Source organism: Heptranchias perlo, chromosome 15, assembly GCF_035084215.1.
Source record: "Heptranchias perlo isolate sHepPer1 chromosome 15, sHepPer1.hap1, whole genome shotgun sequence".
NCBI classification, from domain to species: Eukaryota; Metazoa; Chordata; class Chondrichthyes; order Hexanchiformes; family Hexanchidae; genus Heptranchias; species Heptranchias perlo.
In genome coordinates this window covers 56,444,072-56,457,263 of record NC_090339.1, presented here as the reverse complement: position 1 = coordinate 56,457,263, position 13,192 = coordinate 56,444,072, and the positions used below count along the sequence as shown (strand labels likewise).

Sequence of the window (13,192 nt, the reverse complement as noted above, 5' to 3'; positions counted from 1 at the left end):
GAGGCAAATAGCATATTTGCATTTAAGGGGAAGCTAGATAAGTACATAAGGGAGAAAGGAATAAAAGGATATGCTGATAGGGTGAGATGAAATAGGAAGGGAGAAGGCTCATGTGGAGCGTAAACACTGGCATAATCCCGTTGGGCCGAATGGCCTGTTTCTTTGCTGTAAATTCTATGTAATTCCACACAATTGCTGGCAAGGTGTAACGCAGAACTGCCACCTAAAGTCAGAAAGCTAGCAAGTCAGTTGATGTCCACCTTGCCCTGGTTGGTAAACCAGCACCTCAGTCTTTACTGTGACCAATGCAGTGCCCTGAACAGTCATGCATTTGCTCTCACCATGTGAAAGGAGGTGCAAAATTGACCCTGCTCGTACATTTTCTAAAAATTAATTCTCAAGATGTGGGCGTTGCTGGCAAGGACAGTATTTATTGCCTGATGAATAGTTTGAATCAGAGGGCAGTTAAGAGTCAACCACATTGGTGTGGGACTGGAGTCACATATGGGTAAGGACAGCAGGCTTCCTTCCCTAAAGGGGATTAGCAAACCAGTTGGGCTTTTACGACAATCTGACAGCTTCATCGTCACTTTTACTGATACCAGCTTTTTTATTTCCAGAAGTATTAAACCAAATTCAAATTTTTACATTGCCATGGTGGGATTTGAACTTATGTTCTCTGAATTATTAGTCCAGGCCTACTGGCTTACTAGTCCAGTAACGTAACCACTACACCACCGCACCTATACGGGACCGATTGTTATCCTAATACTGGGTATCCGTTTGCATTGATGAGCGCAAAAGGCACAGGAACTGGATCTAAAAGGCATAAATGTAAAAAGATATAAAGTTGATTAACTTGACCTGTTTGCTGGGCCAGAGAAAGTGAAGGCAAAATTGACAAGACTAAAATTGGAAGAATTCTCTTGCCACAAACTGTCAGGCATCTGGACCAGACTCCCATCAGAGACAATACTCTGCTGATTAATTGAGCATATAATCCAGGCTGACACCCAGCATAGTACTGAGGGAGTACGGTGTTATTGGAGGTGGCTTCGTTCACAGGAGACGTTCAACTGAGGCCCTCAGCTGCCTGTTCCATTAGTTCAGGGGGATGTTAAAAATCCCACAGTACTATTTGAAGAAGAGCCAACATTCTTCTTCAAGCAACATCACCAAAAATAAATTAACTGGTCTCATTGGGATCATGCTATTTGCACAATGGCTGCCGCGTTTGCCTACAGATCAATGACTGAACTCAAAGTAATTGAATGTATAGGAGATGTTTCTAAGAGTTGTGATGCGCTGCTCTACATTCCCCAATGTGGAGGAGATCTAGAAAAAGTAAAAGCTGACGCATTACTTTCAGATAAGCCAGGGCAGCATAACAAAAGGCCAGAGGTTCAGACAAATCTTAGAAAGACTTCAGGTGATAACAGCTGGACAGGGCTGTCGGGAAGTGTGGCTGAGGCAGGACACGGGACTCATAAGGAAACAGTGAGACGCTGTCATCGGAAGACAGTAGCACTGGTTCTCTGGAAGGATGAGATCAAAGGGGCTCAAGGGCCACTTTCATCTGAACCGATCCTGAGAAGACCATTTGTGGAGCACAACCCTTCAGCATTGAACAATGCCGATTCTAATCTTGGTTGGAGTTCCTCTTCAATTGTCTTTTGAAGGCAGGGAGAAATTTAGCAGTGTTTGTTTCATGGTAGTTTTAACTGGCTGTTTTCTCCATCAACATATCAAACAAGTTCGAACAGTTTATGACCCTTTAACTTACGCACGGTCTGATTATCCAACCAGTCTCGACTTGTCTGTACTGTCCTATAGCTGGTCTCCAAGTATAGTTTCTTTCCTTCTCACCATTTTCATGTTACATGTACAGTAAATGGGGTTGTGACTGTGGTTGAATACAAAGTCATAGTTGTGTACTTCTGGATAAAGTTATCTTTAAGGTGCTTTGGCTCAGTGGGTAGCACACTCACCTTTAAGTCAGAAGGCCATGGGTTTAAGCCCCACTCCAAAGACTTAAGCACGTAATGTAGACGAACCTTCGAGTGTAGTGCTGCACCGTTGAGGTGCCATCCTTCGGATGAGTCGTTAAATTGAGGCCCCGTCTGCCCTCTCGGATGGACGTAGAAGAAGAGCAGGGGAGTTCTCCCAGTGTCCTGGCCGACATTCAGCCCTCAACCAACATGACTTTAAAAAAAAAACAGATTATCAGGTCATTTATCTCATTGCTGTTTGTCGGACCTTGCTGTGTGCAAGTTGGCTGCCACATTTGCCTACAGTATGAGAGTGACTACACTTGTAAAGTATATCAGTGGCTGCGAAGTACTTTGGGACGTCCTGAGGATGTGAGAGATGCTGTACAAGTGTTTGTGCCATCGGTTTCCTGTAGCATGAGCATTGACCAGCCACTTTCAAGCCGAATTTAAAGCTGCCGGGACTGTCTCAGCAGAAGATCCACTGAAGGCAGGCCTTCCTGGCAACCGCTCTTACCGAGTCCTCCCAGTTTAACATTAGACTTGACATTGGCTGCATGAGACCCTTGCTTCAGGAACCTGGTGGTACCAGCTCATACCTTCCACAATAGAAAATTAGATGATATTTGCTAACGCTTTGCATTTCTCCATTTCAAGCAGCCAGCACTCAAGTGTCGGTTAGGTCGTCTTGTTAATCATAAATGAGATATTATAAAATCAAAAGCAAGTGGAAAAAAGGTTCTGTTGCAATCCTGTTGATCAGATATAGTAAAAGATTCTCGCATTTTTACGTGCTTGGTTACAACAGGTGAGACACTCAGGATGAGATTCAGTGGAATGAATGGCCCAGTCCGACAACACCTCGATTTTAAAATTCTCATCCTTGCTCTCAAATCCCTCCAAGGCCTCGCCCCTCCCTATCTCTGTAACCCCCTCCGAGATCTCTGCGCTCCTCCAATTCTGGCGTCTTGCGTATCGCCGATTTTCATCACTCCACCATTGGCTGCCGTGCCTTCAGCTGCCAAGGTCCTAAACTCTGCAATTCCCTCCCTAAGTCTCTTTACCTCTTTCTTCTTTAAGATGCTCCTTTAAAACCGACCTCTTTGACCAAGCTTTTGGTCACCTAATGTCTTTTTATGTGGCTCGGTGTCAAATTTTGTTTGCTAATCGCTCCTGTGAAGCACCTTGGGGCGTTTTACTACATTAAAGGAACTATATAAATACAAATTGTTGTTGTTATTGTCCCAGCTTCTTCTAATGTTCTTGAAAGGTAGATTGATGCTGAAGAGAAGCAAATGGCCATAATCCTCATGAAATGATCACTAGTACGAGTACGGTAGTCTCGTGGCTTTGGTACCTGACCAGCAGCCCAGAGATCAAGTCCAAATCCAACTATGTGATTGAAATAAAAACAGAAAATGCTGGAAGCACTCAGCAAGTCAGGCAGCATCTGTGGAGAAAGAAAAACAGAGTTAACGTTTCAAGTTGGGGACCTTTCATCAGGTCATCGACCTGAAACGTTAACTCTGTTTCTCTCTCCACAGATGCTGCCTGACCTGTTGAGTGGTTCCAGCATTTTCTGTTCTTATTTCAGATTTCCAGCTCCCGCAGTATTTTGCTTTTATTTTATGTGATTGACTCCTAATACCCTCAGGACAACCAGACGTGAGCAATAAATACTGCACTTGTCGGTGTCACTTACACCTCGAGAACTATTAAAAAAGAATTGGTAAACAGAACATTAAAGCCTTTGGCTAATAATTCCCTGCCCTTCTTTACCAAGCAACTTGATTTCTTGCCCACAAGACTTGTAATGTGTACTGTATGCATGGATTACGTATTTGCTTTATTTTTATCTGGTGAGCTTTGCAGTGTTTTACTATCAATACTTTCCCAGTGCATTGTAAAAGAGAACCACTCCTTATATATCTGAAACTCCAGCATTGGTGAGTCACGATTTCTGGAGGAACTGACTCTCCTCCAAAGGCACTTGAGTCTCATTTTTGTTGCCAGTGCCTTACGTGGAATTTTTTTTTTCCAGCAGCCATTTATTTCTTGTTCAGGCAGCTGCGGCAACGTTCTGGGCTCTGGGGAGATCAACATGTTCCGATGGCTACAAAAACTGGGATCGTTTCATTGCGTGAAGTCCCACCGCAAATCAGGATGGCCCCTTTGCTCCGGCTGACTTGGATTTCTGAAACAAGTGCGAAGTGGATCAGTTGAGAATAATCGCCGACATATCGGCACAGAATCTTACAGCACAGAAGCTGGCCTTTCGGCCCATTGTGCCTATGCCAGCTCTTTGAAAGAGCAATCCAATTAGTCCCATTCCCTTGCTCTTCCCCATAGCCCTGCAAATTTTTCCCCTTCAAGTATATGTCCAATTTTGAACATTACTATTGAATCTGCTTCCACCACCCTTTCAGGCGGTGCATTCCAGATCGTAACAACTCGCTGCGTATAAAAAATATCTTTCCTCATCCCTCCCCGCTGGCTCTTTAGAACTCCCATAGCAGGGCGTGGACAATTGGGAGTTTGGAGCAAGGATATTGGCACACCCTAAACGATATTCTGTCCATTAACTTCAATTCCACCATTACAGTTAAGCCGGCTGTGCAAATTCCCAATATGTGCTCTCATCACACTACTCTCTGTGCCAGAAACACTCATTAGTAAAACCTACATGCTCTAAATCAGCTACATCATTAAATAAATTTAAAACAGAAATAGACAGTTTCCTAGAAGTAAAGGGAATTAGGGGTTACGGGGAGCGGGCAGGAAATTGGACATGAATTTAAATTTGAGGTTAGGATCAGATCAGCCATGATCTTATTGAATGGCGGAGCAGGCTCGAGGGGCCGATTGGCCTACTCCTGCTCCTATTTCTTATGTACTTATGTTAAATTCACCAATAATGGATACAAATTACTCATCCTGAAACAACACTGAAAACTTTAAACACTGAAGAGAACATCCTGGCTTGTGGATGTCCAAAGGGACTTTGGGGTTCAGGTACATAGATCATTGAAGTGTCATGAACAGGTGCAGAAAATAATCAAGAAGGCAAATGGAATGTTGGCCTTTATATCTAGAGGACTAGAGTACAAGGGGGCAGAAGTTATGCTGCAGCTGTACAAAACCCTGGTTAGACCACACCTGGAGTACTGTGAGCAGTTCTGGGCACCGCACCTTCGGAAGGACATATTGGCCTTGGAGGGGGTGCAGCGTAGGTTTACTAGAATGATACCCGGACTTCAAGGGTTAAGTTACGAGGAGAGATTACACAAATTGGGGTTGTATTCTCTGGAGTTTCGAAGGTTAGGGGGTGATCTGATCGAAGTTTATAAGATATTAAGGGGAACAGATAAGGTGGATAGAGAGAAACTATTTCCGCTGGTTGGGGATTTTAGGAGTAGGGGGCACAGTCTAAAAATTAGAGCCAGACCTTTCAGGAGCGAGATTAGAAAACATTTCTACACACAAAGGGTTGTAGAAGTTTGGAACTGTCTTCCGCAAACGGCAATTGATACTAGCTCAATTGCTAAATTTAAATCTGAGATAGATAGCTTTTTGGCAACCAAAGGTATTAAGGGATATGGGCCAAAGGCAGGTATATGGAGTTAGATCACAGATCAGCCATGATCTTATCAAATGGCGGAGCAGGCATGAGGGGCTGAATGGCCTACTCCTGTTCCTATGTTTATAAATAGAAGCGTGGAGTACAAAAGCAAGGAAGTCATGATGAACCTTTATAAAACACAAGTTCGGCCACAACTGGAGTATTGCGTCCAGTTCTGGGCACCGCACTTTAGGAAAGATGTGAAGGCCTTAGAAAGGTTGCAGAAGAGATTTACTAGAACGATTCCATGATGAAGGACTTTAGTTACATAGATAGACTGGAGAAGCTGGGGTTGTTCTTCCTGGAACAGAGAAGGTTGAGCAGAGATTTGATAGAAGTATTCAAAATCATGAAGGATCTAGACAGAGTAGGTAGAGAGAAACTGTTCCCATTGGCGGAAGGGTCAAGAACCAGAGGACGTAGATTTAAGGTGATTGTCAAAAGAATCAAAGGTGACATGAGGAAAATCTTTTTTACTCAGTGGTTAGGATCTGGCATGCACTGTCAGGGGTGGTGGAGGCAGATTCAATCGTGGCTTTCAAAAGGGAACTGGATAAGTACTTGAAAGGAAAAAAATTGCAGGGTTACGGGGAAAGGGCGGGGAAGTGGGCTTTTCAGATATTTTCTTTCATTGGTCACTGTTTCAAAACCATTACTCAAATACTGTATTTTTTTAAAAATCTCAGCTTTGTTGTATTAGAATCATACAGCACAGAGCGAGGCCATTCGGCTGGCTCTTTGAAAGAACGATCCATATACAGGTACAGTTGCCAGCTCACTATTAGCAAATGGAATAAATGGTCTGGTAAAAGAATGTGCTTTATAATGCTTGATGGAAATCTGATTAAAATGCTCTCATTATGTTTAAATGACAAATTAATGTTTGGTTGTAAAACTTCACCGATGAGGTCACGGGCTGGTGTTTAGTCATCTCTCAATCATCCACCCCAACACAGAATTTGCATTTTCATTCTGCCTCCATATGTTCTGATACAATTTCTTCAATGTAAAACAGTAGGTAACTAGTTTACCACCACCCTGAACTGCTAGAACCTTAGCGTGGGGAACCAAGTGATGTCCTAACCGGAAAGGGACAATACAAGAACTGCAACAAAAATATGGTTATCAAAAAAAAGGACTTCTATTTATATAGCAATCTTATCATGTCCCTCCAAAATTGCCCAAAACGTTTCACATACGACAGATTACTTTTAAGGTGCAGCGACAGTTATGTGGCCAAATGTGGCAGCCATTTTGCACAAAGCAAGATCCGAAAAACAACAATGAAATGAAAAGCCAGTTAATCTGTTAGTTGAAAGAGGAAAGTTGGCCAGGACAACTCCTTGTTCTTTAAATTGTGCTCTGAAATCTTCAGTGTCCACTTGAACAAGTGGACGGGGCCTCCGCCTGATCTCATCCAAAGGACAGCCCCTCCAATGCTCCACTCCCTCGGCATTGCACTGAGAAACCAGCCTAGATTATGTGCTGAAGTGGGAATTGAACCCATGATCTGACTCAGAGGCGAGAGTGCTGCCAATTGAGGCAACCTGCTGCATTCAGGTTGTCTGATGAATACAGATTTTAAATAAAGAATGGACTTACATTTATATAGCATCTTTCACGATTTCAGGACATCTCAAAGTGCTTCACAGACAATAAAGTAATTTTTTAAAAATGCAGTCACAGTTGTAATGTAGGCAAATGTGACTGCCAGTTTGTGCACAGCAAGGTAATAAGTGGTGTTGGTTGAGGGATAAATATGGGCCAGGATACCAGAGCAAACTCCCCTGCTCTTCTTCCAATAGTGCCATGGAATCTGTTACATCCATCTGTAAGGGCAGACAAGGTCTTGGTTTAATATCTCATCTGAAAAATGGCCGCACTGACAGTGCAGCACCCCCTCGGTGTCAGCCTGGATTGCATGTCCAGGTCTCTGAAGTGGAGCTTGAACCCATGGACTTCGGATTCAAAGTCATATGTGCTACCATTGAGTCAAGGCTGACGCCGAAAGGTAGGGTGATAATGATTTGTATCTTTGTGACTCAATTTTCCTGCAGTGCTTTAATTTTGAATGATGTTCTGTTTGACAGACCAGCAACTTCACAGGTGTCTGAGCAGGATGTTGATGTCACAGTGAGCGGCAAAGGATTCCCCCGTGGTGCAGAAAAGCTTGTGCCAGCTGATGAAGGTATAGAATTATCGTCTTGAACCACTCCAAACAAAACGAAAACATTCTTTTCTTTAAAGAAGCCATGCAGCTTCATTGACATTCAGGATACTTGGATTGGATTGGATTTGTAGTTTGTGCCTTTTACTCATGGGGGTAATTTTGGCTTTGGGCGTCAGTGTAAAACAGGCAGCATCTGGTCACCCGTCCGTCATACATCTCCCCCGATTTTCGTTTCCGTTGACTTCAATCAAAAATCGGGAGTGATGTGTAACGGGAGGCTGATCTGATATTGGCCGCTTCACACTGTGATAACTCCGAGATCAGAGTTACCCTCCCTCCCCATTAACTGCAGCTGTCTCGCCAGGCAGAAGGTCTCACTTTGCTAAACAAAATGAAAACTGAAGAATACAGTGGCTGGAGCTGTCTAAGTTGGGCAGTTGGTTTTCTTTTCTGCTGAGGGCAAAGCTCTTGCACTCTATAAATAAAATGGACCTTTGCTGCTATTGCAGCAGAGTCTGTTACTTTTTCAATGGTTTTAGCAGGAAACAGTAGAATGTGTTGATAATGTTGTTTCCCTACAGTCTGGGGGAAGGGAAGATAGCTGCTCTGTGGACTTGAAACACTAACTAAAGAATGTCCAACGTGTGGGAAAAGTTCTGGTAGATGGAGAGAGTGGCCGGGATCTCTGCTTAGGCCGCTGACTCGCGAGTGATGGTGGCTGTCTTCTGGTAGCTCACTTCCTCATTTCTCTTCCCTATTCTGTTGCTATTTATTCCATATCTCTGCTCCAGCCCTTGCTCTGCTGCTTTGATCTCATTTGTGTTACCTCCCCCTGATCAGATATATAAGTTTCTAGTTCAAGGGCGTCTCGCTAAAAATTTTTTTAACCTAAAAATTCCTTTTTCGTTAAGACATTAACTGTGCCCTCTTAGTAACATGCAGTAGGAACTGACCAGACTTAATCCACATGCTCTGGGCCTGCCACAGAAACTGACCTTGAGGTGGTGCAGAGTTCTAAGAATCCAGGCCATAACTAGGGGAAGGCACTTTTATTGCTGATCCTACCCAGGCTCAGACAGATTATGGTCAAGTGGCTATTCATTTGCCAGCCACTGGGGAATGGAGGAGGTGCGAGCTGGGGCTTGGGGTGTGGATCCCCTATCAGTACATGGCTAGGGGGGGGTGTCTGTACCCCTGGGGTCTACCCGCCTTTCTTCCTCCACATTCCCTGGTCACGAGAGCCACCTTCTTCTTTGCCAGATTTTCCACGCTTCCCTCCCCCTCTGCTATTCTGCTGTAACCATTTACACCTCCTCTGGACCCATCTTTCGTTTCTATACTCGTCTCATTATCACACCCTTTTGCCTTGCACCTTTGTCACTTTTCTCATTTAATCACTCCTGCCCTCCACCCTATCACCGACCTTCCCTTTTTTTCTTTCCCTGTCACCCTTTTCCCCGGCTCTGTATTTGCTTAAAAGCCGTTCGTCTCCAACATCTTCCAGTTCTGACAAACGGTCGACGATCTGAAACATTAGCTCTGTTTCTCTCTCTGCAGGTGTTGCCCTGACCTGCTGACGGTTGCCAGCATTTTCTGTTTCAATTTAATTTACCAGCGTTGCCTCCAGTAATTTACTGGTTGCAGCTACTCTTCCGCTGAATTTTCACTGTAAATTAAACTGGGCATTTTGGGGTTAACATGGAAGATTGCAGCGACTTGTGCACAGGGTGACTCTTGTGTTTCCAGCAGTTTTATTGCAGCACTTTGCACATAGTAAAAAGTTGATTCTGTAATTTTACACGGTGTTTGACTTTCCCAAAGACTCTTCGTATCAAACGTTTTTCTAATACTCGATTAACCCATTAAGTACAAACCCTGGGAAAATTAAGTTTGATTTAATGTTTTAATACTTTTGGTTTCTCTGCCATTTCTTTTGCTCTTCTCGCACATTTTCTTCCTTCCTGGGGGCGTGGACACACTTGCTGGGGTTTCGTTCCACCCTCCTGTATCTCGGTAAAAAAGAAAGAACTTGCATTTCTATCGCGCCCTTCACGATCCCAGGACGTCCCAAAGCACTTTACAGCCAATGACGTACCTTATGAAGTGTAGTCAGTGTTGTAATGCAGAAACCTGGCAGCCAATTTGCACACAAGATCCCACAAACAGCAATGTGATAGTGACCAGATAATTTGTTTAAGGTGTTGGTTGAGGGATAAATATTGGCCAGGATACCAGGGAGAACTCCCCTGCTCATAGTGCCATGAGATGCTTTGCGTCCACTAGTATTCTGACCAATATTTATCCCTCAATCTACATCACTAAAAAAAGGATTGTCTGATCATTTACCTCATTGCTGTTTGTGGGACCTTGCTGTGCGCAAATTGGCTGCCATGTTTCCTACATTACAACAGTAACTACACTTCAAAGTACTTAATTGGCTGTAAAGCTCTTTGGGACGTCGTGAAGGCGCAATAAAAATGTACGCCTTTCTTTATATAGGATAAAATCTAACTTGGTACAAAGTTATGAAGCGTGATCTGGGTTGAGCATCTTTCATCACAAGAATAAGGCTGCTCAGCTTAGTGATAACTGGGAAACTCACAGCTTAAATTTCAACCTTCACCTCTCACTCAGTCACTTATTCTTCAGAATTCTTTTGTTATGTTTTGCTTTGTTTTACTCTGTCTTGCGAGCACATGGGCTGCACGGCACAGATGAAAGGTCAATAAGTACAGCCAGAGAGACAAAACTTAATATCTTCACATGACACAGTGTACCTGCAGTATCACTGAATGTTTTTGGTGGCACATTATTGGGACTGTGGTCTGCATTGTGTTGCATCTTGATGTATCCTGGTAGTGAAATTAAAGAGGAAGATTAATCATATTTCCCATATATATGTAGGAACATTTTGAGGTGATTAAGTTGTGGTTCAAAATGAATGTCGCGTAAGTGAAAGGTTTGTTTTTGATTTATTTATTTACCGTTCCAGACGAACATGGAAGGTGTAAAGCAGAGCCAGCTGCTAATGGCACCTCCAGATATACGTGGAAAAGCACTACATGGCCAGAGATCAGAGAACATCTGTCAGAGCACTTACACTTTGGCCAGCTCCTTCCCGAGAGCATTCCACGGAAATTTGACTATAAGCATAGAGACTTCCTGATGCGGCAGTATAACCTGCAAGCCTCAGTGTACAGGCCGTGTACAGCCACCTCCAAGAAGGACCTTCAGAGCTTTGGCTCTGCATGTAACCATGGCTACTACAGTGTGACGATAGTTGGTACGTACAGGTACAAAGTAAAAAGAATGGGTTGTAAAGATCTGCCTGGACTGCATAACATACAGGTCTCAGGCTTGGCTCAGTTGGTAGCACTCTTGCCTTTGAGTCAGAAGATTGTGGGTTCAAGTTCCAGCCCACAATCCAGGCTGACACTCCAGTGCAGTACTGAGGGAGTGCTGCACTGTCGGAGGTGCTGTCTTTGGGTGGACCATTCAACCCGTCTTCCTTCTCAGATGGACGTACAATATCCCATGGCACCATTTCAAAGGAGATCAGGGGAATTCCCCCTAGTGTCCTGGCCAATATTTATCCCTCAACCAACACCTAAAAAACAGATAATGCAAGTCTTTCTTTTACACATTTTTCTTAAAAACCTATTTAATTATTTTTTATTTAAATGTTGCAATAATCTGGTTGCTGATGGTTTTGTTCACAATCTAAGTCTCCTCAATGAAGGGGAGATGACTATGCTGGTTGTTTTGTTGACATTACATTTATGAAATTGAGTGGAAATTGACAAATACATTTTTGGCAAATGCAGCTTTATTATCGCAGGAGGTAAAGTGGGGTTCGGCAACTTAGGTTTGTATCATATTCGTCACGTACAGAAAGGTGTTAAAAAAAAACCATTGAGAAGGAAATTAGTGGACACCCAAATGGGAGGGAAACTGGACAATGTTTGGGAGGGTGATGGACAACCGAAGAGAAGAGTTTTGGAGAGGTTTTTGGAAGCAGGTTGGTAGCACGCCAGAGGGAACTAGACAGGGAGGTCCAGAAAGAAGGGACATAGTGGCTGAAAGATCAGCCAACAGTGATGGCGCAGGGCATCAGGAATAACCCAGTATCCGAGGAGCAGAGGGTGCTTCCAGGGATGTAAGGCTGGAGATTGCTACGGTCAGGTGGGACAAGGCAGAGGTTTGAAAGCAAGGACAAGGATGTTGGTCAATTTAAAGGAGTATTGCACCTCAATTAAAGTAATGAAAACTCAAAGTGATTTAACAGACAGTTACTCAGTAACAAACGTGCAAACATGGTTAATGATACTTGATTCTTGATTCGTTAATAATGTTGGTAGTGCAGGTACCACCATTTCTATGTTTCGCCTCAGTGGGAGGACTCACCTCAAGCAGCCCAAATATTTGGACTGCCAATAGGAGGATCTCAGCTTAGATGCTGAGAGGTTGTTTCCCCTTGCTTGGAGAGTCTAGAACTAAAGGGCATAGTCTCAGGATAAGGGGTCGGCCATTTAAGACTGAAATGAGAAGGAATTTCTTCACTCAGGGTTGTGAATCTTTGGAATTCTCTACCCCAGAGGGCTGTGGATGCTGAGCCATTGAATAGGTTCAAGGCTGAAATAGATAGATTTTTGGACTCTAGGGGAATCAAGGGGTATGGGGATCGGGCAGGAAAGTGGAGTTGAGACCGAAGATCAGGCATGATCTAACTAAATGGTGGAGCAGGCTCAAGGGGCCTATTTCTTATGCTCGTGCTCCTATTTCTTATGCTCAGAGGCTGGGTTTATTTATACCAAGAATTAATTTTGTTTCATGTCATAGAAATTGTGACAAAATGTAGCTGAAGTTAGCAGGAAATTTCAGAGGAGCAAAATCTGGATGAGCATCCATTCTGCCTTCAGCCAGCAAAAATGTCAAGCCCCACATCTGGCAAGAGCTATTTATGCGTCAACCGTAGGATTACTGTCTCGAAAGCCGTGGAGGAAAATCAGGCACACTTTACATGGCACACATTTCTTTTCTCAATTTGTACAAAAAGCACAGAGGAAAAGCTGAGCTCATTGGGGGTCACAATCAAATGATGGCCCAGAAATGACTTTAAATGGGTTAACGCCTCCACTAATATACCAGAGAGAGGAATTTCAAGCGGGTTACACATTAATGCACAAGGATCTGACTGTAATTTCAGGGCCATTTTATTAAATCGCCAATTTTGCAGAAGGTTCTTTTGCTTATTCACTTTGTCTGATTGCGTTCCCAGCAACTTCTTGGATAGATGCAAGGTTTGTGGCAATGGACTGATATGTTGGGATATATCAGAAGGGTCGGTAAACAGAGGACACAGATTTATGGTAATTGGCAAAAGAACCAGAGGAGAGATGAGGAGAAACTTTTTTA

The 13,192-nt window shown here is 43.5% G+C and overlaps 1 protein-coding gene across 1 annotated transcript in view; it reads left to right on the top strand.

Annotated features, from left to right (window-relative positions):
- Positions 1-13,192, top strand: part of radx (RPA1 related single stranded DNA binding protein) — a 61,880-nt gene that overhangs the window by 40,332 nt on the left and 8,356 nt on the right. The window contains exons 14-15 of the mRNA XM_067997293.1: positions 7,698-7,795; positions 10,770-11,060. Of these exons, the coding sequence (XP_067853394.1) occupies positions 7,698-7,795; positions 10,770-11,060 (389 nt within the window). The remainder of the gene's footprint in view (positions 1-7,697; positions 7,796-10,769; positions 11,061-13,192) is intronic.